Source organism: Mustela nigripes, chromosome 1 (assembly GCF_022355385.1).
Source record: "Mustela nigripes isolate SB6536 chromosome 1, MUSNIG.SB6536, whole genome shotgun sequence".
In the NCBI taxonomy this organism is placed as follows: Eukaryota; Metazoa; Chordata; class Mammalia; order Carnivora; family Mustelidae; genus Mustela; species Mustela nigripes.
This window is the reverse complement of record NC_081557.1, coordinates 7,303,072-7,328,686: the sequence shown is the minus strand read 5'-3', so window position 1 is coordinate 7,328,686 and position 25,615 is coordinate 7,303,072. Positions and strand designations below refer to the sequence as shown.

At 57.3% G+C, this 25,615-nt stretch overlaps 1 protein-coding gene and 1 long non-coding RNA gene across 2 annotated transcripts in view; one reads left to right on the top strand and one right to left on the bottom strand.

The window, feature by feature from the left end:
- NRXN2 (neurexin 2) overlaps positions 1 to 25,615 on the bottom strand; it is a 106,568-nt gene that overhangs the window by 56,397 nt on the left and 24,556 nt on the right. The window contains 7 exon segments of the mRNA XM_059402227.1: positions 822 to 1,260; positions 2,014 to 2,175; positions 10,008 to 10,031; positions 16,309 to 16,610; positions 20,849 to 20,897; positions 20,899 to 20,921; positions 23,191 to 23,221. Coding sequence (XP_059258210.1) covers positions 822 to 1,260; positions 2,014 to 2,175; positions 10,008 to 10,031; positions 16,309 to 16,610; positions 20,849 to 20,897; positions 20,899 to 20,921; positions 23,191 to 23,221 — 1,030 coding nt within the window.
- LOC132019382 (uncharacterized) lies at positions 18,025 to 19,671 on the top strand. Its single transcript, XR_009404749.1, has 3 exons — positions 18,025 to 18,330; positions 18,591 to 18,862; positions 19,501 to 19,671. It is a non-coding gene; the product is annotated as an uncharacterized LOC132019382 (long non-coding RNA).

The window sequence follows — 25,615 nt, the reverse complement described above, 5'->3', positions numbered from 1 at the left end:
CGTGGACAAGATGGAGAAGAGTGAAGAGAGAACTGGGCAGAAAGCAAAACCGTGGGAAAGGAGACCAAAAGGGAAGAGGAGAGGAAAGGGTGGTCGGAAGCAACAGAAGTTTCGAGAAACAGCACCCGCCTGGCCCGAGCAACTCTGCCCTCCACTTCATTATGCTAGAAACCTCAGCAGGTGGGAGTGTTGGGTGTTACTCTGTACCCCGACCCCCCAGAGCATGAGCTCCATGACAGCAAAGACAGTTTTGTTCCCCACAGTTCCCATTCCAGCACCTTGGACAGCTCCTGGCACACAGTAGGTGCTCCCTAAGCACTTGTGAGTGAGTTAATAAAAGAAGGTTGCATGGACCTAGCTAGGAGGAAGGCATGGTTGGGAAGATTTTTGTTTGTTTGTTTAAAGGAGAATAGGATTTCTACTGTGTTGGGCACTGTGCTTTTATAGATATTCTTTTATTTTCTCCCCTTAAGGACCCCAGTGTAATGGTTCCTTTTACAGATAATAAAACTGGGGCTTCAAGGGGCTGAGTAAGGGCCTGAAGTCACACACATGGTAAGTGGAGAGCTGAGGTATGAACCCAGCTCGGCTGACTCCAAACAGTACCCTCTTCCCTGTGATGCACCATGACAGGACCGGCCCCAATGGGAGGAGAGAAAGGACAGCAGTGGGAGGAGCCTGGAAAGGATGGGGAGTGGCCGGGAGAATGGGAGGGGTCCAGAAAGGATGGGGGAGAGGCCAGGAGGTGAGTGGGAGGGGTCTGGAAAAGAAGTCAGGCGGGGGAAGGGTGGAACGGGCCCCCACCCCCCAGGCCATCTCACCTTTGCGCCCATCCCTTTGGAAGTCCACGTGGCACCACTCGCCATCATTGACCTTGCGGCTAGACGCCCGCAACTTGATGCCCCCAGAGCCCATGTCCAGCAGGAGGTAGAGGTAGCCATCCAACAGCTCCATGGCGAAGTAGTCAGCCCGCTGGGCAGAGCTGTGGCTGCCAGCCCCAGCCCCAGCCCGCCGGCCCTGGCTGAAAAGCAACAGCCCATTGGGCTCAGTGGTGCGGAAGTCGAGGGAGATGGAGCCGGTGCGCTTGGCACTCCAGCGGGGCAGGGCCACGAAAGCTTCAGGACTCTCAAAGGTCACGGGGTCGAGGGCAGCCACATCCTCACAGCGGAATGACAGGTCCCCCTGAAGCTTCATCTTGGGGTCCCCTTCCTTCGCCAGGCGGGACAGTTCCAGCTTGAAGTCATTATTCTTATAGACCACCTGCAGGGAGGGGTGGGGTCAGGGATGAGGAAGCAAAAGCCACTCAGGGTTGGCCACTCTGGCCCGGCAGCAGCCACCACGGGACCCTGCCATTGTGTGTGTGTCGGGGGGCGGGGGTGCTGCTCATTGCACCGGATCACTGGCTTGGACCTCTGTTCTAGAACTTCACATACAGAGGCTCTGACCAAGCACCTCCCTTGCCCCACTTATGGTCTGTGCTCCGTCCTCCAGCCCAGCCGATCAGGGCAGCCCTCAGTACCCGCTGAATTGGGATTTCTAATAGTGACAAGACAATCACGGCTCCTATCTAGCAGACATCTTCCAACTGACAGAGTATTGTCATTTACACTCTCGTCTGGCCCTCACATCTACCTTGAGAAGTAGGTACTGACTACTTACTTTTTAGATGAGGAAACTAAGAACTGGACAGGCCGCCAGACTCGGCCAAGGTCACAGCGCTAGTGGGTGGGAGAGCCAAGACCAAACACAGGTCTTCAGGCTTCACATCCAACATTCTTTCCTCTGCACCACCGCTGCCCTCGAGAGTCCTCTGAGAGGACAGGGGCTCAAGGAAATGAGAGAGAAGCTTCTTGATAAAAATCAATGAGACTTAGGTTTGGATGAGGGGAGGTCTCCCCACACCTTGGACACAACAGAGGAGGCAGGCAGCTGGCCAGCTCAGACTAAATCACACTGAAGACGGGGACCAGAGGGTTTCCTGGCTGAGCCCAGACCCTTCCCAGCCCTACTCACGTCCTTGAGGCAGCCCATAAAGTTGTTGCTGACGGGCGAGCCAGGCAGGTCAGCCGTGTTGGGACTGCCCCCGATGTAGAAGAAGTCATCCGAGCCCAGCATGGTGTAATCCTCCTGCGTGTAGCCTGTGGTGGTCAGGATCCCGTCCACCGAGATGGTCACCTGCCCAGCCCAAGGAGGGAGGGAGAGAGACAAGGAGACAACCGGCATCAACTCCCTGGGGAAAGCCACGGGCTGGGCAAGGGAGGGGCCGGGGGGCTGCGGGGGAGGGGGACACCCCCATTTTTATGTCTGCTTGTCTTGGAAGAGGAACAGTGGGGGGAGAGAGGGAAGGCAGGAGAGGAGGTAGCACAAGATTTGATGGTTTCAGGGTGGGCTAAGGCCAGCCACACAGCCCCCAACTCAGCAAGCAGAGGCCTGAGGGGTACTTGGAGAGCTCACCATGAAGAACAGCAAGAAGCAGGGCCTGGAAGTGGCTCCAAACAGGAGCAGGGACCTCAGGACAAGGCCCCATTATGGGGGGATCCAAATAGCATCCTCACTTCCCCCTCTTCAGGTGCTTGCTGGAGCCTCGGGTGATTTCAGAGCATTTTTCATAAAGGACATAGAGAGCACCAGTTCTCCTTGAATCCTGGTGGCTTTGCCTCACCTGCCGCTGTCACTTTGGGACACCGAAGAGTCCTTGAAGCCTTAGCCCAGCAGGGAAGTGGGAGACAGCAAGGGCATCCAGAACACAGGGACAGTACTGGAGAGCGTTGGAACTTCCTGGGGGACGCATAATGCCTTCGGGGCTGATTCCCACCACCATCACCCTAACTTCAAGAGCTCCCACTGGTCCATGCCTTCTTCCTGAGTCTGTCTCTTTATTCCCCAGTCCCTCCATATACTGGTGGCTCTCTTCTCTCCCACGGAGAGTGTAGCTCTTTACCTATTCATTAGCCTGCCCTCTTTTCTTTGTTGTCTTCCCTACTAACGCCACGATCATTACTAAGGGCCAGGTTAGGGAACAGGGGAACAGAGCTAACCTCATGATATCTTAATCCTGGGCTGAAAAGTCAGCTTAGAAAGCAACATGGGAAAGGAGTGGGGAGTACCCAATGTTCCAAGGAGAGGACAGGGGCTCAGCAGTGGCCTGGGGAAGGCGGAAGTGACCTTGGGGAGAAGGGACAGATGCAAGGAACTCTCGTCTAACCCCTCCCCAGACAAATCCCCACTTGGCCTTGAAAAGTTCAGCCATAAGAGCAGCCTACAAGGGCTCCAGAAACCCAGCAAGACATGGGGGAAGAATCCAGGGCTTCAGGACCGTGAGCGCCCCACTGGAGGGGAGCTGTGGCTCAGGATGGTCACCTGGGAAGAGGAGGCAGGCTCCTCTGGGAGTCTTCAGGAAGCTGGATCACAGTGAAGCCAACACTGTGCTTCCGCAGACCACAGCTCACCCCCGCTTCCCAGTCCCCAAACATGCTTCAGGACCCCCTTTTTAGGCACAGTCTGGAGATTTGGGTCTTCCAGTCACATCCTGTGTGTCCCTGCCCACACCGGCCCACATGCATGCCACCAGCCATTTCCCCAAGACTGGTCTCCAGGGTTCCACTGTCTTGGGGATGGGGCGAGGAGGTTAGGGACTCCTAAAGAACATGGGTAGAACGAGGCAAGGGGGACTTCCCCCACAGGGCCCTCGAGTCCCCCTCCTTCACAGTGAGTTGGGGGCACAGCTAAGCAGAGTGAGGGCTGAAGGGCTCCCTCCTGGGAACCATCAAACCTTGTGCTGGGGGACCAGGTTCAAGGACAGAGGTCTTTGTGGGAGGGGGCAGTTCAAAAGCTTTTGAGTCTTATTTTGAGGGGAGGGCTGGTCATTATTGTTTATTTCTTCTTCCCTCTACCCACCTAAGGCTGGGAAGTAGGGGTTGGGGTAGAAGAGGGAAGGGTCAAAGTATTAGTCACAAAAACATGCAGACAAGATTAGGATGGGCAGAAGGGGGCTACGGAAAGGGAGGAAGGGGATTGGGGTGAAGGGGTGGGTTAGGACAGGGAGGGGTGATAGGTGAAGGGGTCTCCCTAGGGCAAATTCAGCTCTGTCCCACCCTGCACCTCCGCTCTTGATGCCACACCAAGACCAGGGAATGGGCCACTAATTAGTTCCTGAGTTGTGTCTGCTCACCCCAGCTAGACAGTCCGCTCCTGAAGGGCAGGTACCCGACCTGACATGTCCCTATAACCACGTTAATCCCATCACAATCCAGGAGACAGACACATCATGATCATTAAAGGTGAATGTCAAGTCATTTCATGACCCAGAGAAACACTGGTTCTCCCTGCCTGTATCCCATCTATAGGCACAGCACCTCGGGAGACTTGAGTGGACAGAGCCTTCCTCCTCCGAGCCTGTTCTAACCAGGCGCCCTTGATTCTGTATGGGGGAGGCCCCGGCTGGCCCCCAAAGTCCTCAGGAAGAGGCTTCCTGGCCTCCTCGACCTTTTAGCTCCCCTGAGCCTCTCAGCTGTGCCCTCCCTCCCCCCAGCCCCAGCAGCCAGGGCACCAGCTCCAGCCATTATCCTCATCCTGTGGGCTCTTTGGCCCAGTCCATGCAGGGAGCTCACCTGCCTTTGCCATTCTAGAGTTAGAAGGACCTGACCTGTGGGGAACACCCTCCAGGATTCCCCTTCACACTGGGCATGAATCTGACCTTGCCCTCTATGGCTTTAAGCAAAGCACAGCCATCTGGTGCCCCTTTTGGAAAAGGGATGCCTTCATCACCCTCCTATCTGTCCCCCCAAATTCACGACTATTTTTTAGAACAGGGGCTGAGGGAGAGGGAAGTGGGAGAAGGGTGACATACAGAGGTGCACGGAGGAAGGGGGGGGGGGGGGCCGGGGGGGGGGGGAGGGAGAGGGGGGGGGGGGGGGGGGGGCACCAGGTGGAAAGGAAGCCGAGAGTAGGGGAATGGAGGACAGTCTCTGGGGAAGGCAAGGAGGAGATGACAGAGATTAGTAAAACCCAACTGTTCCCTCAGACAAACCAAAGTCCAGACACAAAAATGGCGGGTTCGTTAGTAAAAGCAGGAATCAGGGGAGTAATTCCCCCGTCCCCCTCCACCCCAGGGGTTCATGATGCCCCTGCCCCCCAACCCCCCCTCCCCGCGCAGCTTCTGGAAGGGGTGGGGCCGGCGGGGGAGGAGGGCAGGGGGGCCGTGCGAGAGAACAGCCTCTGCAGCTGGGATACATGCGGGTTAGAGGGCCAGGGTTGGGAGCCAGGCCCAGCAGGAGAGGAGAGAGAGAGGCAGCCGCACATGAGAGGGCATGCGGGGCCAGGGGAGATGGGGAAGAGCAGAGATGGAGGCGAGGGAGCCGTGGGTGCAGGAAGGAGAAGCTTCCTTCCAACGGAGGAGGAGAGAGGAGCCACCGCTAGGACAGAGACATTTACGGGTTGAGAAAGAAAGGGAAGGGACACGAGGCTCAGATCTTCCTCACCAGGGGGTGACTCAGACACTCACTGCCACCACCCATTCACTACTGATCAATGACCCAGACACACCAGCTCACACACCACATCCTGCTGAAGGCAGTGGGCGGAAGTCCTGACCGGCTCATCTCCAAGCGTCCTCTTTTCGGTCATCAGCACCACGGCTAGCACCCGAGACACAGCAGACGCGCCGCCCAACCCACACCAACCCATCAACACGGACAGGCAGAGAGTGAGAGCTGAGGAGGCCAGCGGGAATGAGCCATGGCTCTGCCCTGGAACAGCCATGTGCAGCCAGGGAAGAAGGGGTGAGGCATGGAAGACCCGGGAACCCAGCCTCCCTCCTTGCTCCAGGAGCTCGGAGGGTGGCTAGGCAGCCACTGACCTAGGCGGGGTCCCAACCCTCCCTGCTGGGCCCACCTCTCATCTGCTCTGAGCTCTGCGTGTCGCTCTTAGGGAGGCTGGTAGGATATGAAACCAGGTCCTGGCCAAAACTGTCCCCACAGGCGCCCTCCATGCCTGTCCTGACCCGGGAAGAAAGGCTGAGGAAGAGGAAGAACCCCTCTGGCATCATCCAGAGCCTTCCCCAGCTGCCTGCTTGGATCACAGGGTCACCAGCCTCCTTGGGAGGGGGACTCATTCAGGGGAGAATAGGATAGAGGGCAGATGTTTTTAACTTATGGAGGAGCTAGATGGGTTTCCAGGACATTGTATGCAAAAGTGTCTCATTTGTCCATGGCTGTCAACAAATTCTCAACGGGATCTAGAAGCCAAAGGCGGTTAAGAACTAGTTTAGCGGGGAGCCTGGGGGCTCAGTGGGTTAAGCCTCTGCTTTCGGCTCAGGTCATGATCTCAGGGTCCTGGGATCGAGCCCTGCATTGGGCTCTCTGCTCAGCAGGGAGCCTCCTTCCCCCTCTCTCTCTGCCTGCCTCTCTGCCTACTTGTGATCTCTGTCAAATAAATAAATAAAATCTTAAAAAAAAAAAAAAAAGAACTAGTTTAGGAAGAAGGCCCAGGCCTCCTCTTAGGACGAAGTGGGGTGGGAGTTGGGCATGAAGACAGGATGGCTGAGGGACGTTGTGCAGGCCTGCTTCCGGCTCAAGTTCAGCCATCTGTCTGGGGTTAGGGTGAAGCTAAAGAGAATCAGGTTGAAGCCTCGCAGGAAAACGACTCGGTTAGCAGTTACAGCCCTACAGCAACTCCTGACATCTGGATTTGATAACATTTGGGACGAGAGGGGCAAGACTTCAGGTCAGAGAACTCGAGCTCCTCTTCCGCCTTTCCTGTTTCCCACAACAATCTGTGCCTCTCGTCTGCCAAGGGGGTGTAATGACCTCCACCACTCGTGCTTCTCTCAGGGTGATGAGGCGGATCGAATGAGAGAACAGGAGGGAAGGCACCCGACCCTCCAGAACTGCTACATGCCCCTCTGCTACTGCTGTCTCTGGGCCTCAGTTTCCCCACTGGCTAACGGACAACAGTCTCTGCCTGATGCCTCAACCTAGCCATTTGCCAAGTTTAAATTATATGCAGGATGTGAGGACTATTTAGAAGAATCAGAGCCCCCAGTGTGTGCGCAAAAACAAAGAAACAAACAAACAAAAAACACCGATTATTATTTTTACAAGGCAACATCCACCCTTCTTACCACACCTGACCCAAACCTCTCAATGGATTAGCCTCTTTGGTCTGTAGCCACCCTCTGCCCCGAGGAGAAGCGCACCGATAACAACAAAAGAGACCATATAAAAACGAGTTAGTAAAAATAAATTCAAAGCCAACTAGAACTGGGGCAGAGGGATGCCTGGGAGTAAGAACAGGGTAAACCCCATTTCTTTCAGGGCCCCATGCTCCGACTCCAGTCCCCTTGAAAAGGCTGATCCCCGGGGACAGGTTTTCGAGGGTCTATGAGGCTCCTCAGGCCACCAGGAGGCAACCAGCCCTGATCATCGAACAGTAATGCTCACACCGTGCACTTTAAAAATTTGGAATTTTGCAGGAACGTTCCTTGCCAGGGCTGAACCCAGACAAGGCCGTTTGCCTCTTAACCAAGTTAACCATATTCCTCCGCCTTTCCTCCTCCTGCCCGGACCAATTCCGGAGGCATTCTGGGGCCTCTTGAAGTTATTTTGAGATTGATTCCTAAGAAGGGACAATAATGTTTTCTCCCATAGGGCCAAAGATGCTGTATTCTCCAGGGTTTGCGGTGGGAAGGGAATCACTTCTTTACAAAACATCCTCACCCAGGAAACACTGAGATAGATAATCAGTTAACATGCCATAAAGATGAATAAAACCATAATTTCCTTTACAGAGTACGGATGCTTTCACTTCCACTACCCTGCTTTATCTTCACACTCACCCCAGGAAGGAGGCAATGGACTCTACCAGCTGTTCAGTCGATGGGGAAACTGAGCTTTGGCCCACGTCCATGTGATCAATTTTTAACGGAACCGAGACCGGAAGGAAGATCTACGGAGTCCCGAGTCTCAGATGGTTTTTCCCTGGTGTTTGGGGTGCACCACACGGATTTATCTTGCCTCCTTTCTGTCCCCAAAGTCACAGGTTGACTGTCCAGTGAGGCTGCATAAAGAAAGAGTTCCAAATGCCCAGCTCCCGGCCTGGCCAGAGGGGTGGGCAGAGGCTAACTTCTAGAAGCAGCAGCTGGAGAGCGGAGCCTGTGGGTGGCACTGGGATGCCTGGAGTGACCAGATGAGACCCTGGCTCGGGAGGGCTGGCATGGCTGCATCTGTGCGCACTGCCTTGGGGACAGGGCAGAGGACAGGGCCAGCACGGGGATGTGGGTGCAGGGAGACATAGCCCGTGTAAGCATCAGGACAGGCCCAACGTAGCCTCACAATCTGAGACTCTGCGGAGGTCAGGGAGCCCACTGGGAGCCCCAGCTAGCAAGCTTCCCTCGTGGCCAGCCACGCAGCCTCGCAGATCAGGGAGGCTGGGAAGGCCAGGCAGCTGCCCCCAGCAGCGCGGGCCCCACGGGAGCAGACACGTCCATCTGTAGGGTCCCCAGCCTGGTGCTCAATCACTCTGCATTATTAATAGGCGATGACTAACAGCCTGCCGCCACAGAGCCGGGACGGGCGGGCACGAGCGAATCCCAGGGGATGGCGCACGGCACAGCCAGCAGGCACACACTCCGAGGCAAGGCGAGGAGCAAAGGGCCGGTCCCAGCTCCTTGCCCTCTGCTCCTGCCCTGTTCCTGCCCGTCACGGCCCCAGACCTGAGGGCCAGCTCCTGCCCGCCTCCACCCAGAGCCCTTCCCAGGCTCAAACCTCCACCCCGTCCCACAGACCCCAGCTCACACCAGCGTTTATACGTGTGGAGTCACCAGCAGAAGCCCGCAGACACACAGCACAGTCTCCCACTAACACCCCCTAAATGCCACACCAACATTTACCCACAGTCGCACCCACACACCAACACACACCAGCTGCGCTGACACACACACCCACACCGACACTCACGGGGACTGAGACCAACCCAAACAGAGGGGTTTGGCAATAACTAGCCCCGCTTCACCCCTGCTGCGCCTCCTCCTCTCATCCCCTCACCAGGGAAGGCAACCACCCCCATCCGAGGCCATGCGGGACAGGCAGGGGACGGAAGGTCGGGGGAGATGTGGGGGAAGGAAGACAGTGTGAAACAGAGTGTTAGTCAGAACAGCAGAGCGGTGGGGGAACTGGCCACTATCCCTCCTGGGGGGGAAAGACCATTCATGCCATGCAGATGTGGGGGGGACGGAACCAGGAACCCTCAAGGCTGAGGCGTGAGGGAGGGGATGTCACCTCTTCGCTGGCAGCCAGCATGGGACTGAGCCCAAACTGGTATGAGCTGGTCCCAGGCCACTCCGCGTCTCCCAGGGCCATCCCCACCACCCTCCACTTAGGAACCTGCCCAGCTGGCTGCCACAGGAGGCTCAGCCCCAGCCCCCCGGCTCCCAACTGGAGGGGTCTGTCCGGGAGCTGACAGTGAGCAGAGCGTAGCATGTCATGGGATGGTGTTTTCCATGGATTTTCAGGAGACCAAGAAAGAAACTAAATCAAAGAGAAAAAAACGAGGGAGCGAGGAGGTATGGGGGAAAAGGAACAAAATAAAGCAATAGAAATCAGCAGCCTGGCATCGGGGCTGGTCTAACCAGAGCCGATGAACATGGGGCCTGCCCCCCAGGTCTCTCTGGCCAGGAATCTGAATTCAGGAGTCAGGGTTAAGGCAGGGACAGGCCAAATTCCTTGGTTTCCACTTGTCTTTTGGATTTGAGTTTGGGCCAAAAAACAAAAAAAAAAAAAAAAAGAAAGAAAAAGAAAAAAAGAAAAGGGAAAGAGGAAAAACTAAAAGAGAGAGAAGCAAAATCTGAAGATTGTCCAGGACGCCAAAAAAACGATCGGAAGAGCAAAACAACCAAAACCAAACGGGGAAAGGAAACCAAAGAGGGAGAATCGAACAGCTAAAAAAACCCACGGCAAACCAAACGGTAAGACAATTAGAGTGATATCTACCAGATAATGCAGTTTGTTTACCATAGCGTGTCCAATCCCTGCGTGCTTCACCGGAGATATGGGGGAGGGGTGGGGGGGGTCAAAAAAAAAATAACAACAACAACAACAAAGACAACAACGAAAGAACAGAACGAAAAGAAAAGAAAAATAAAATGACCAACTGTGAAACTCAAGGAAGGAGGAAAAAAATATATATCCATATGTATTTGGTTGGTTGTTCAGACCCTCCCACCGTAGGCTCCGCTGAAGCATTTCGTTTAAAGAAAATTAAATTATAATGGGAGGGAGAAATAAAACACACAAAAAATTAAATCCCTTCTTCTCCCAGTCCCCCCTCCCCCCCCCCCCCCTGGATTCCTCTGCCCCCCACACCCCTCCCGGAAGAGCCGGCTGCAGAGAAGGGGAACAGTTAAAGACCTTGGTTAGTAGAGAAGAAAACAACAAAAGAACTGGACCAGGAAAGCAAAGACTTAAAGATGGCCGACATTCCGCAATGAGACAGAAAGGTTAGTTCGGTTTTTCACTCATACCTCATCTCACCTGTCCCTGCCCATCCCTTGGTCCCCTGGGTTATAAGCGTGTTAGTAACACACACAGAGTCGGCAACGGGGTTTTCCAACAGAGGGTGAGAGAGGGAAGGCAGGGGGTTAAGAAGCAGACCCATTTATGCCGTATTAGTAAGTCCTTTCAGCTGGAATGTTAGGGAGTTGGAGGGAAGGAAGGGGAGAGACAAGGGATGCGAGAAAGGGACGGGCTATTGACTCGGGGAACGGACGATGAGTTGTCGGCTAACTGGTCAACCAGATGGCCTTCTAGAGAACCGGCCTCCTGGCTGACCAGTGACCATATCAAGTTAATGGGTTAACTGGCTGGTGGTGGCCCAGCTGGCTGTCAGGCTGGGAGAAGGGTGGCCAATGCCCCCCCAGAGAGTCCCGGGACTGGCTAGAATGAGAGGCAATTTCATTTGGAGGCAAAGGGAAGAGGTTCCCCAAGGAGCATGGGAAGGGACATTGGGGTCTGCTTTTCCTGGGCATGGAGGAGAGGCAAATCGGTCCAGGGAGTCATGGAAGGGAGGGGTAACTCTTATTGTTTCTCTTCCTTGAGAAAATTAGACAGAGTCGCCACCTGAACAGGGAAAACGAAACCTTGCCCTCCATGGGCTGGCCGAGGGCTCACGTTCACCACGTATCTCATCCCCGAACCCCTCCCCCTCCTCCCACTCTCCCCCTCATGGCTGATCTCTTCTTCCTCCCTAATTTTGACTTTCCAGAGCCCATTTTCCCCCCGAAACTTCCCCAGTTTCTTCAAACACCCGACCCTCATTCTCTTATGCTCCTCTGGGCAGCTTATCCGTCCTGGAATGAAATGCGCCCCCTCCACCGCCACCCCTGCAAGCCCTGGAATTGGAAAGCCTTTCCCAGCAGCCCAGCCTCCTTCCATGCACGCCACAGACCCCCGAGCCTCCACTCCCCACAGCCAGCACCAGAAATCCATAGCCCCCACACACCGCACCATAAAAAGGAACACGGAGGCCCATTCACTTCTAAAACCCCTTACTCCTCCCTAAGCCATAAACCAGCGTCTTCTAACCCAGTCTCTGGAGGCCCCATCCCCACGTGGCTCTTGTTTATTTTCTCTTCTCGAGGCCAAAGGCAGAGGCAACCATCACCTTCCAATAACCCTTGTGTTTGTGGAGGAGAAATCAAAGGGACAGAGGTGGCTTGGCTGAGGGGATCAGAGATGGCGGGACACTCTGGCTGGATGTCCATTAAAGACTAAAGGCACACCCGAGAGGGTGATTTCAAGAAGAAGTATTCTAGGGACAGATCATTACAGCATTATTATCACCAGCGAGCCTGGGACCAATTCAGAAAGACAATTAATAAGGGCCTCGTATAATGAAAAATAACAGAATTCAACACTGAGCAACCAGGAGACGTCCAGACAACGGGTGTCGATTCCTAGTGATACCGAAGCACTTGACAAAACAGGAAGGCAGGGGTCAAACCGCAGGTGCAGGGACCAGTGCGAGGGGCTAACCCGGGGTCCAAGGATTAGCCCTGTCAGCTGGCGGGACCGTGGCGAAGTGAAGAAGCCAACCAGTCAGGACGAGGGACAATTCGTTTCAGGGCAGCGAAATCAAGGGCACCCCAAACGTAAGAGTCGTTGATATCCCTGCCTAGTCGAGCAACACAGGACAAAAACAGGGCATGGGGGTGGGGTGGGGATCAGAGGTAAAAATCCAACTACTATTACTCTTTTTGAACTAGAACTGGTTGTGGAGACTAAAATAAGAAAAAAAAAAAAACAGTTTTCAACTTTCTGAGACAACTTTAATTTTTAACAAGTAGAACGGCAAATTCAGAAACAGGGTTGAGAAGAAAGGGAGGTGAGTTCAAAGCCAGGGCCTGCCGCGAATGTCAGGACATCCCGGCTTCCTCTGAAAAACAGCAAGTTTGGAGTAGTTGAAGCAGGGGTGGGTCCGGAACCCGGAACCCGAAACCCAAGGCGACTGTGGCCAAAGTAAGTCGAGTGGAGCGGGCGCTGGAAGCCATTCCTGGCGGCCCCGGACACAGCACAAGGAGGGGTCCACAGCAGCCCGTGCCTTCCAGAATGTCAGGATGCAGAATACTAAGGCTTCCCACTAGCACATGAGTGGTGAAGGTTCTTCCCCGCTCTAGGAACAGAGAGGGCTCCTGGAGTCCGAGAGCACAAGAATGACAGCGCATGAAGAAGGAAGGCCTCAAGTCATGGGGCGGGGGACTCAGCCATTATATCCAGGGGCAACTTAGCCCCCTCTCCACCTTGAACTCTGGCTGTAGCTCTAATGCTAGAGCAGCTAGCAGAGACAAGACTCACCCAAGAATGGAAGATCCACATCCAAGAATGGAAGATCCACAAGACAAATTAGGAGTTCTGGGGGTCTTTTTATTTTGCTCCAAGGGACACCAACCAGGGCTCTCCCGGGGAGGTAGGGAAATGGGTGCGGCTTCGAGGTCAGACTTCCAATCCTATCCCTTCCTGAGGGGATAACTGGGCAAGTTCTCTAACCTGCGGAGTCTCGATTTGCTCATTGATGAAACAGAGTACGTCCCACGACACAGGATGATTCGTGAGAATTAGGCGAGATACAAAACAGAAAAGAGATTGCCAGTGTCTTCTGAAAAACACTGTAAGAAGGGACACGGTCCTGAGACAATTCTGAAGGGATGTAGGGAGAAGTGCTCTTTCCTCTGACTTTGCAAGAGAAGAGGAGTTGTTCCCAGGGCACGTGAAATAGATCTGCTGGGGCCTCACGTCCAAAATCGGCCTCAGTAGAGCGCCTAACGAACCAGGAAAACTGCTTGGAAAACAACTACAAACGTGCTTTAGCTGCTGGTTTTAAGCCCTCAAGGAGCAGGACCCCCCCGCCCCTCCCAGAGAAAAGAAATTAACACAGATATTGACCACGTGTAAGGAACGTGATGACGGGGCGGGAACACAGTGTCTCATCTGCAGAGTCTCCCCAGGGGGCCTGAGGGGACACACTGTCCTTGGTTGGGAGCCTCACAGGACCCAGGATCTTGGCTGAGGAGCCCTGAGAAAACAGGCAGGGACTCGGAGGGCCTGGTAAGGATGGACTCGGCCATAGGCTGGGTCTTGAGTGGGGACAGTGGGGACAGTGAGTCCAGAGCGCAAGCCCGAGGCTGACCTACTCGGGAACCATCACAATGACCAAAACGGGACTGCACCTCAAATGTAAGCATGTGGATCCCTCCAGAAACCCTTCCTAAAGACCACCTCAATCCAAGTCTTTACCAGACACCTTCTTTGGCCCTGAAGGCCTGGGCTCAGGTCACCACGACCGGACTCTGCTCGGACTCGTCATAAAAGAGACCAGGGGAAGGGGCACTTGGGGGCCTCAGACAGTTAAGCGTCCGAGTCTTGATTTCAGCTCAGGTCATGATCTCAGGATCCTGAGAGCAAGCCCCATGTTGGGCTCCGTGCTCAGCCCGGAATCTGCTTGAGATTCTCTCTCCCCCTCTCCCTCTGCCCCTCCTCCCACCCAGGCTTGCTTTCTTACTCTCAAAAAAATAAATAAATCTTTAAAAAAAAGAATAAGAAGAAGAAAAGAAAGAGAAAAAGCCAGGGGAAGTGATTTCCAGCAGTTAGCAGCTTGAACCCCCAACTCTGGGAGCCCCAGGAAGAGGCCACCACTGTCCTTGGTTGGGAGCACCTGTCTCCACTCGGTGCTGCTGGAGCCAGGCCTCCCCCACCTCCCCCAGCCTCCTCTCAGTCACTCCAAGTTTCCAGAACTTTTAAGGTTCCTGCTGCTCCCTGGCATGGGCCTAGCTTTGCTCTGCTCGCTTTTAACAGATTCATCCTGTGTCCCTGGGAGCCGGAGGGCCAGCAGGGCACGGAATGCCTTTTTCCCTTTTACACCCACCGTGGATGCATGATGTGTTTGTTGACCAGCGACATGTGGATAGGGACCCTGGGCTTGCAGCATGTTCCCAGAGGTCAGTACCAGGTGACAGTCCTGGTCCCTCAAAGGGAGAGTCATTGAGAAGCACCAAAGCAACGCCCCTTCCCCCCAGCAGGTGCCACGCATGTGGCACCTACGAGTAGGATAAATGCACAGGACACACTCAGGTGTGCTCAGACAATAGTGACAACACAAGACCGCCCTCCAACGGGGTCAGAGAACAATGTGACATGAAACAAGGCACTGCCCTGAGGAGGGTCCCCCCAAGCTTGGTACCCTTCAGAGCACAGGGACCACGGAGAAGAGGCATGTGGGTAGGAGCCCCGCAGCCATGGGGAGCAGCAGGCTTGAGAAAGAGCCCCAGGATTAGTCACAGAGACCTCCCAGCAAGGGGGAAGTTGCCAAAGGAGGAGCCCCCATGCGGTCATCCCCCAGGGGTGGCAAAGAACAGGTAGGAAGAGCTCGAGGTCAGCCGGGATCCCCCTGCCCATGGAGGATTCTGTCCGGGAGACAGCGGGGAGAAGCAGCATGGGGAGGACCATCAGGAGAGGCGGCGGAAGGCGAGTGGCCTCGAGGTTGGAACTAGGAAGGACAGAGACGATACCTAGCAAGAGGAGGCCTAACCCAGCAGCGGTGAAGCACCTCCTGGGACAGAGACGTCCGTGTCCCTGGTGGCCCTCAGCCTGCTGGAAACAGCTGGAAGAGCTTCCCTGCCACTCGCTGCAAGAGAAAGCAGTGGGTCTGAGAGAAGAGGACCAGCAGAAGCCCGGGCCCCCGGCCCCTGCCCGAGTGCACGGAGAGAGGAGTCAGGAGGTATAGACGGGTGTTGTTGGAGGCACGGTGGCTGCGCTGGCAGAGGAAGAGGGGTCTGACTGGGAGGCTGCTTAAGGCAAGAAGTTGTCAGGGCCGGAAACAAACGGGGTGGGGGGTGTGAGGGGAGTGGGGGTCAAGCAGAAGCCCGGCCAGAGAGATGGCCTGACCCACCATGGCCACCCTGGGCCTGGCCTTAGAAGTCAGTAGCACAGAGGCCACCAGGAGAACTCTAGAGCTGCTGCCCCTGCTGGAGGACCATCTGGGAGCCGCTGCAGAGAAGAATCTCGTCCTTCCTGCGGGGTCTGCTCTGGGCTCCTGCAAGGGGCCTGGGGGCCGCGGAAAGATCGCCACTGGCTGCTGGACCCCGCGGGAGGGACGAGGAGAAGACAAGTGTGCAGCCCTGGAGGAGAGGCGCGGCCAAGCACGGCCAGCAGTCCTGCTCTCCCTCACACCTGCCGCACCTTTACCCTGCCCGGACCCCATCCCTGCCTTGCCCTGGAAAGGCCCCGCCAGTGGGCAGGCCACACTCTGTCCCCACACTTACACCGGTGCCCTTCTGCTCCAGAGTCAGGGAACCCACAGCTACCAGGCCAGAACCTTTCCACGGGCTCCCAGGACCCACCCACCCAGGCTCTACTGCCCTCTCCCCAAAAAATTGCTCTCCTGCCAGCTCACCTGACTTTTTAACCCCAGGGGCCCTTGAATGCCTAGCGGAGGACACCAGTGACAGCCGGGTCCTTCCCCTTCCCTCAGGCCACACCCCAGGCAGCTTTGCCGCTTCTTCTCCACTCGCCTTCCTGGAGCATGCAACCTGGCCCCAGCCCTCCGCTGCCCTGCACCGGGAGCCTGGAACTTCTCCGGAACCACACCTCTTAGGCGGGGCATTGATGCCTCACCACGCCCCCCACCTCCCCACCCCTCCACCCCCGTCCACGCCCCTCTAAAAACGCAGGCCGCCCCCCTGCGTGGCACTCCGGTCCACCCCAGCACAGCTGCCACCACCACCCCCCCCCCCCGCCCTCGCCTCCTTCTCGCCCCCCCTACCTGGCGCAGGTTTCGGGTGACCCGGACGTCGTGCCAGGCGTTGTCGTTGAACTTGCCGTTGACAGGTTCCACGAGGGCCTCGAAGGCTCCTGAGCCCAGGTTGATGACCAGCCAGACAGCCCCAGACTTGAGGGACAGGTTGACGTAGTCGGCCGACTTGCCCGTGTGCAGCATCAGCCCGTTGCGCTGCAGGGTGCGGAAGGCCAGCGTGATCTCGTCCGTGCTGCTCTGGATCGGGTTGTGCGACAGGTCGTAGCAGAAGAACTCGTTGCCTTTGAAGGTCGCCACGAACTCCTCCTTGCCTGGATGCCGCAGCGTGGGGAAACGGGAGAGGCTGAGCGGGACAGGGCACACCGGACCTGCCGCGGCCCCTCCAGCGGCCCGGGGCACAGGTCCTGGGCACCAGAGGGAGCCCGGCAGCTCCCTCTGCAAGTGTCAGGCCCTCTTCCGTCCCCACCCCCACCCATCCACCCTCCCTCTGGACACGGACTGTCAGAAGTCGCCTTTTGCCTGTGTCCATGGCCAAAGCGGGAGGCTGCTAAGCGGCGCTCACACAGACAGCTGACAATTTAGCTGCCACAAGCCTGAGGTTTACACTCTCCCCACACCCATCCCCATCCCCAGCCAGCCGGCCTCCGGCCACTTCCCTGAACCAAGGGTTGCTGGAGCGTCTCCCCTAAGACTGGGGCGCTGAGGGTCTCCTAATGGCAGCCCGCCTCCTCCCACCCCTGCCTCTTCTCTGCTGCTGGTCATTCTCAGGGCCCGGGGCAGTTTCGGGCCTCACGTGGTGGGGAGAGGCCCAGCAGGCCTGGTGGGCGGCAGGGAGCAGAAGAGGAGGCTGGGGAACGGTGGGGTGGGGTAAGACGTAGGGAAGACACACGGGAGGACAATGCGGGTGACAGCGATAAGCACAAGGGAGCTGAGGGCCACCAGGTGGGGCTTACACAGATGACCACAGGCCGGCCACCAGGCCAGCCCCTGGCCGCTCCAACCTGAGAGGACAGTGCAGATGGGCCCTAGGCCGAGAGCCTCTGAGGGGCCCCAGAGGGCAGGGGTAGGTTCTGGGTCTTGGGCACACGTGCGGTGCGGTGGCGTGTGTGCGTGTATAAGCACCCGATGCGGGGCTCCCTCCAAAGGTACTTTTCAAGCAGAAGCAAAATAACACTTGGGAGACCTTAGGGATTTGTAGCATCTATAAGTGGGTGACAAGTGACAGGACGACAGCCGAGTGGAGAGAAGTTGAGGGTCCCAAGCCTGCACCGTCACAAGCTAGAGCTTGTGGAGGAGGAAGAAGAGGGGAAGTGGAGTCAGGGCAAAGCAGAGGACCCGGATGAAGACAGGGACTCGCTTCTGCCAACACTGGGCCCACCTCCCACTGTGGGTTGGGGTGGGGATGGCCGGCCTCAGGCCCTCGTGGGGTGCAGGGTCCTCAACCCAGGCCACCAGGCCCAGGAAGGAGCAGGGCACAATGCCAGGCACACGCACAGCCCTCGGAGGACACCTGCGCCCCTGTGAGCCCGGCCACAGCAGCAGCACCACGTGTGGGAGCGGCCGGGACCCGGGTGCGCTTTCCGCCGACGCCCCTCCCCAGCACACAACAGCCCCGCTTCTCTCCCTCCGGGCGAGCTGCCCGGAGACTCCGTCCTCGCTGCCTCCGGATGCCAAGGCACCAGCTGCTGCCCCAGAGCCTGGCACTGCGCTCGCTGCAGCTGGCAAGGCCCGGTTTCCTGAGGCCACGGGGCCGCAGAGCTGGTGGGGGCAGGAGCAACACGGGGACAGTCGGAACCCCGCTCTGCCTACCTCCGGGCTCCAGCGAGAAGGGCCAGGAAATGAAGGGGAGCCAGGCAGAGGCGGAAAGGGGTCCTGGGGAAGAAGGGCGACGCGGAGGGGAACCGCAGAGAGGGGGAGAGATGGCCACAGGGGCCAGAAGGGACTTGGAGCGGGCTCAGAGCAAGGACGCAGCAAGAGGTGACAGAGCAAAGCGGCCTGATTAAAGACGAGCCGCAAGCCGAGGGGGGACAGGTGAGGGGGACGGAATGGGACCAGCAAGGAAAGGGGGACAGGGGCCTCTAGGGAATGGAAGCCAAGGCTTTCTCAGGCCCTGGGTGTTTCCATAGCAACCAGGCCTGCTGCCCAAGTCTGGGCAGAGCCAGGGGGCTCAAGGACTGGAGAAGGGGATGTGTTTGACCTTGGGTTTGCCACACGCACCAGTCCTTCCCAGAAGCCAGGCCTCCCCTCCCGTTCCCTCACCTTCACTGCAGTCAAAGGAACTGTCATTAAAGGGACAGCAAACAGAAAGAAAGAAGAAAGCCGTCCTGGGAAGAAGTGATGGGGGCAGAACCACAGAGAACGGAGTGGCAGCCACGGCGAAACGAAGAAACAAGACCATCCCTCGACTCCTCGGGGCTCTGCCTCGGATCTCCTAGGAGAGGAGGCAGAGCCAGCCGTGGAGTCGGAGGAGTCTCCGTGTTCTCCGATTAAGCCCAGAGATGGACAGAGGCTTGGAGCCGCCAGAGAGAGCGGGAAAGAATTGGAAAAGAGGGAGAAAAAGGAGGTGAGCGAATGTGAACCAGACAGCCCAAGGTTGGCGGGCACGGCAGAGCAGACCCGGCATGGGGAGGAGGCCAGCAGGACCTAAGGGATTGACGGGGGTCTCTGTGGCTGTAAGGGTGCCCAGGGTGCTCAGGGGGCCGCAAAACAGACCTGGGAGGAGCCAGACCCAAAGCGCCAGGGGGCACTCTCTCCCCCACCACCACCCTCAGACCCTGGGTTGGGGGAGGCTACAGCTCCCAGGGGCCTTGAAGAAACACTGGCAGCTCCTGATGCCCCACCCCCACCCCGGCTCCAGAAGAGGGACCAGGGCTGATCTGTGTTCACCTCCCACGGTCAGGGAGTGGGGAGCCCCACAAGCGTCTCCAGTCAGGACCAAGGCAGCTAGAGACCCATCGTTAGGCTCCTGGAGTTCTAAGGGCGGTGAGAGACAGAGCACCTGCCTCCGTTCCATGGCCCAGCTCGAGGCCCTCCTCTGGGAAGGTCTCCAGCCCTCCCTGGCCCCTCCCTCCCCTGCAGCGCTCCAGCTGTCTGTTCTGCTCATTTGGCACTTACTGCCTAGTAACCTCTTGTACTGCTCCCTCGAGAGGAAGTGTGATGTGAGAAAGAAGACCTGGGCACTAATGCTGGCTCTCCCACCAGCTTGGTGACCTTGACCGAGAGGCCACTCTCTAAGCCCCAGCTTCCTCCTCTGGGCAAAGGGGCTGACCGTCGGCCTGCCTCACAGGCTGCTGTGGCATCTAGAAGGAGAACGGCTGGGATGAAGCTTCGTAAACTGTGACCTATTCCACTAATAAATGATGCTTGCGCTGATGTGTAACTTTGTGTGTGTGCGCGTGTGCGTGCGCGCGCGCACACTTGCTGCCTCTCTCTCTAGAAGAACGAATATGTTAACTACTCTTGGACAAAGTCTGCACTTTTCAGACACTTTGCATGGACCCCCCTTTTTTGTGGTTACTTGTTAGAATGTCAACGAGCCCCTGGAGAACAGAGACCATTTACCCATTTCAAATAAAGTCACAGAGCTCGTGCTAGGAGCTGCCTGAAGCCTTGGGGGTGTACAGGTGACAACACCCCACCCCTGCCCTGGGGAGGGGTGGGCAGGGGCTCAGTCGGGGGGGAGGGGGAGGCTAATAGGGGAAGCGAGGAAGATAAAATGGAGGCACTGAGCAGCTTGTGGCTCTGCTTGCAGAGTTCAGGGGAGACCGCTGGGGTGGAGGGCCCGGCCACTTTTTCAAAAAGATTCAGTATCAGAGAGATACTGAATAGTCGGGAAGAAGGCAGGGGTGGTGGAAAGCCAAGCCAACAGCGCGCACGGCGCGTTTGAAGGAGCACAGACGGATCCAGGATCGGGACGGGATAGCCCCAGGGCTTGGCACCCAGCGAGCTCCTTGTGGACTGCTAGACTGCCCCCACCCCCAAACTCCTTAGGAAAGAGGATCTCTTACAGGAGGCAGCCTCAGAGCAGAAAAAGTCACTGAGAACCTAGACAGCCCCAGGATGGACTGAGAGGCCACGAGCCGGCTGCACGGGCCCGGGCAAGCGTCACCTTTCGCATCTGTAAGCCCAGGGTGGTGAGGCCATCCACAAAGGGAAGTGAAGGCTCATTTAGGGGATACACACATATTATAGAGGCCTTGTCTCCTAACCAGAATCCCCCTGGGCTGCTGGCATCTAGCAGGCTTCCAGAATTTGGTGGTTCAATGGGGAAGGCACCCTGCTTCTTTACCCTACTTCCCAGATAGTTTCTAGGGATGGGCTTGAACATCTGTCACCAAAAGACATGCGTGTTCTAGAAAAAGGTCATTAGGACAACTGGGATTTGTGGCCCTTCACACGAGGACAGGTCCCAGGGACGCAGGCCCAGCCATCGCCGGGGACCTCAGACGGGGGACAAAGGGATACACCTTTGCTGACTCATCTGTCCCCCCCAGAAGTGCAGTTAGCCTGCAAGGGGGCTGGGCTCTCTGGGGACTGTGGGGTCACTGACCTTTCGTTGGCTGGTGCACATCGCTGGCTCCTCCTCTCCCGGCCCCCCCCCTCGGAGAACAGTAAGGACCCTACTGGAGAAGCAGAATTGGGGAGTCAGGCACAGGGGGGCTACCCAGCCAGTCCCACCCCAGCCTTGAGGTGATAGAAGGCCCTCTCCAGGGTCAAGGTCCTGCTTGGAGGTACAGGTGAGGCAGGGGGTGCTGTTCTGGGGACTTACTACCTTCGGGGCCAGATGACAAACCCAACAGGCCCGCAGAGCCCATGAAAGTCACAGCCACCAACTTCTGTCCTTGGCCCAGGGCTGGGGAGACTGCGGCAGAAGCAGGGGCCCTGATGGTTCAGAAGCTCCTTCTTCCCAAGAACATGCAGACAGGCCAGCCCTGGGGACCCTAAGCCTCCACTTCCAGATGCCCGCTCACTCGCCTCCCCACTCTGCTTCTTCTGGAACCTTCTCTGCTGGGCGGGAGTTCATGCTTCTCGCTCCTCCAAAAGCCTGACACAGGCGCCCTCCTCCCAGACCGTCCTGATTCACACACCAAAGGCCTCTCATGTTCTTGGCCTGCCCTCAAGGCAAATCTGGTTCTCCGTCTACACCTGGTTCGCTTAGTGGTGAGCGTTCCTGATGTCCCCTCTGTCCCCTGCTTTGCCAATTAGATCATGGGGCTTCCCAGGGCCAGGGCCATGGTTGCTGTCATGGTCTTCTGCAGGGCTAGGCCCACCAAGAGAGGCTCTTCCTGGCCGGAGTTTATCATGTATGTAGGGAAGGCCTTTCTCAGGGCTGACTTCCCACTTCCTCCCACGCGGACCATCAAACCACCAGGCCTCCTCTCCAAAGCCCCCGCAGACACATGTCATCACATCTGGGTTCCAGGCTGGCTTGAGCTCCCCACCCACCCCTGCCAGGGACTCAGGCACTCAACGCCTGGCTCTCAGACCCCCACAGCTACTGCCAGAGCCCATGGGAGGGCTGGAGAACGGAGTTTAAAAGTCTGTGTCTGGGTCCTTACTCTATCTCAACCCCAAATCCCCACAAGCAAAGCAGGAATCCCACCTGGGCTGTGGACCTGTCAGGGGAGGGGGACAGAGGAGCGGGGTCAGGGGAGCGGGGCGCTGGTTCCTTTGGGCTTCATCTAGGACAAGGTGCACCCTCTCTGGACACCAACAGACCCAGAACAGGCACTGAGAGGCAAGAAGGATGCGAGTGAACCACCCCGGTCCCGACTACTCCCGCGGGATGGCCCCTTATCCCACCGTTTTTGCCAACATTTCAGATCCCTGCAAGAATCCCAGACCCCTACCTTCCCAGACCTAAATCCATCCCAAATTCCGGAGCGGAGCCTCTCCCCACAGTCCAGTCTTTGTCCCCTAGGCCGCTCCTGCCTACAGGCTAAAAAGCCCCCCTCTACGGGAGAGGAGCCCTGGCAGAGGACCCCCTCCTGGGCATGGGGAACAATGATTAAGGGTCTAGAACACCTGAGCTCAAGAATCAGGGACTGGGAGACCCAGGAGAGCTCAGTGCTGGGGGCGTGGGGGGCGGGGCAGGGCGCGGGGATCAGAGTCAGGTTTGCTCAATGCCAGGGCTTTTAAAGATGGTAGGGACTTGGTAAGGAAGGGAGACTAAAAATAGAGAAGCTGCCCCAATGTTACCACCAAGTAAAGGCCATCTAATCACTAACAAGTCACATCCCTCTGTGCCTGACTGTCCTCCTCTGTCAAACAGGGTCAAGAGATGCTGGTGAGGGCAGACAGCGGGACAGCTGTGCCAAGAGGGTGTCCCGCACCTCCAGCCCCCTGCCTCTCCCCCTTCCAATGCAGCCACTGCGGACAGAGGGGACACCACGCAGCAGCAGGGGGAGGGCGGCGAGGCTGCCTAGAAGCCTCTGCCTCAGGCCCCTGCTTTTCTCCTTGTACTTGGGTCCACAGAAGAGAAAGAATGATCAGAATGAGTGGAAGGAAATAAAACACCGTCATGAGGAGGGAAAAAAGAAGATACAGTACCAGGAAAACGCAAAAGGGTGACTGGAGACAGCGGCAGGAGTTTTAACATCTCTTGATGTCAGAAACCAAGGTGGGATGCGGGCTATGGAGGGCGGGGGAGGGGAGAGCACAGCGGGGGGGGGGGGGGGGGGGGGGGTCGGCCCCGCCCCCACCCCAGCGCCCCAGTCCCAGAACACGGAGAGGACGGGAGGCAGCGGGGCCAGAAGGGCGGAGAGGGCGGGAAGGCGGTGGGGCAGGTGGGGCCTGGGAGGGGGGGGGGAGGGAGAGGAACAGAAAATGCAGTCGCAGGTTGGGGGCAATCCAGTCCAATCCAATCCAAACCAGAACTTCAAAAAACCATACCTTCGCTGTTTAACGTCAGGTGAGCCGGACCGTGGAAAGGGGAAGGGGAAAAAAAAAAAAAAAAAAAAAAAAAAAAAAAAGGGAGAAAAAAGAAAGAAAAGGGGAAAGAACAAAGAAAACACAAGTCATCAAAATCAGCCGGAGAGAGGGGAGAAAAAAGCTTTTGCTGCCACAATTTAAAAACCCTTTTTAACTTGTGACAGGCATCGAGGGGAAAGCCCCCAGCCCCGGAAGCTGAGGAGAGGGGCCCCCCCGATGCCGGAAACAGGGTGGAGGGCACGAGGGGGGGGGACAGAGAGAGGCAGAAAGAGAGTGAGAGAGGCAGCACCAGAGGGGGTGAGGGGTACAGGCAGAACCAGAGGAAGGGTCGGGGCAGGGAGTCACTGCAAGGCGGGGAGAGAATTTGGTTTCTTTTTTGTCTTCTTGCCGGACAAAAAAAAGGAAAAGGAGAAGCCTGAGGCCGGGGAGGCTGCTTTTTCCTTTTTCTTTTTTTCTTTTTTTTTTTTTTCCTTCCGGGAGGCGGAGAGAAAAAAAAAAAAACAGTCAACGAGAAAAAACGATTCGGATGGAAGAGAAAATAAAACACGACACAAAAATCAAAGCCACCTGGAGAGAGAGAGAGTGTCCTGTTAGCGCGGGATTAAGTGGACAGGGGGGACGTCCAACCCCACCCCGCCTCCGCCCCGCGACCTCACCCCCTGTGAGCCTGGCACAGCAGGTGGAGGCGGGCATGGGGGCCTGGGTCTAGAAGGACTCCTCCACCAAAGTGGGCTTTGCAAAGGCTTCTGCCCAGCCTCAGTCCTCTCAGATGCCCACCTCCCCAACAACCTCCACACTGATCGCGGCGCTCCTGGACTCTATAAGGAAAGCGAGGCCCAGGAGGACAACGTTAGAGCAGAAGCAGATCGGAGATGGGAAATGCTGGAGCAGAGGGCTTGAGCTTGGGTCCTTCCACAAGCAGAGCTAGGAGACTGGGGCCCGCACTGGGGGACAGCCAAGGCGCGTGGGCAGGAGGTCTGGCTCTCTGAGAGGTCCAAATTACGCTGCGGACCCCTTTTCTCTGGCCCAGCCCTCCCTGAGATGAGCCAGAAGCTGAATTTTGAAAATGGAAAACAGAAGTTCCAGCTCCAAGACTCAAGGCAAGATGGGCTGGGACTTTTTTCCACCGTGACCTCGGCCCCTTGGAAAAGCCTCATCAGCCCTGACCTGGGCCTTCCTAAACCTTAGGCGGGAAAGAGTCTGGCCAAGTGGACCAGCACCCTAGTCCTGGGAAGGCACCCGCCACGGAAAGCCCTCCCCACCCCCGAACTGAGGCTGGCAGCCCCAGGTCCCACAGCGAAGCCGAAGCCCCAGGCCTCCTTGACCGGACCAGCCAGGCCCTCCCTCTCCCAGGCCCCTGCATCCCAGGTCTCCAGCCAAAGTGCAGGGAAGGAAGAGTCCTTGGAAACCTGGAAGCCATCCCAGTGCTATGGCAGTGAGAGGGTGTCCCTCGGGACAAAAAGTCCGGCCAGAGTGGGATTATCAAGGTAAAGATCTCCAGGGGCCAGGAAGGGAGTGGCCAGGGGCCAAAGGCCTGGACCCTGTGGAAAATGTGAGCAGAGGTTCACATCGCCCCCTTCTGCTCTCTCTGGGGAAAGGCATGCATCATCTCCCCCAACCTCTGCAGCTCAGGCCGGCCAGGGGAGGGGTACATCCCTCCTGCATTGAAAGGGCTGCATCAGCAGAGAACAGCTCTTGGGAAGACAAAGGTTTTAGCCACAAAAGTGGGGAGGACCCAGCATTTGGACTGAGTCTTATTCTTGGCTCTGAGTGCCCCCCACGAACTTTCCCCAAGGTCTCCCAGCATTTTCTTCCAAACCCCCTAAACCCAGGAGCCAGACCCAACTCTTCCAGGCAGAAATAGCCTTGCCTGTGGCCTCCCATCCTTGGAAATCCAGGCCCAGGGGCTAGAGGCCCTAGGACGGGCCCTCTGTCCCCCCTGTAGGCCTGTGTGGCTGTGTGGGGTGGGGACGGAGCCAAGTCTCTCCCCTCACAGACCCTTCCACTGCCCAGCTCCCAGGCAGCCTCATTAGCATGCGGCACTTTCCCTCCGTCACCACGGCAACCAGCTGCTCAGCTCCCTCAGGCGTGACAGCACCAGCCATCTTGGGGAAGGGGAGGCCGGTTCCCTGCCCTGGCTACCCCCTGGCTCCAGCCAGCCTGGCCTGCGGGTGCGGGTGCGCCCCCCTAAAGCCTACGTCTCCTCAGCCCCCGCCCCCCTCCCCCAGGCCTGAAATCTCGGCTCCTTCCTCGCGCCCAGCGGGCCGGGCTGAGCCCTCCCCACGTCCACCTGTGGCGTCGGCCCCTCCTCCCACGCCCTGGAGAAGAGGCCGGCCGTGATGGATGGCATTACCAAGGGCCCTTTCCTAGGACACTTTATCCGGCT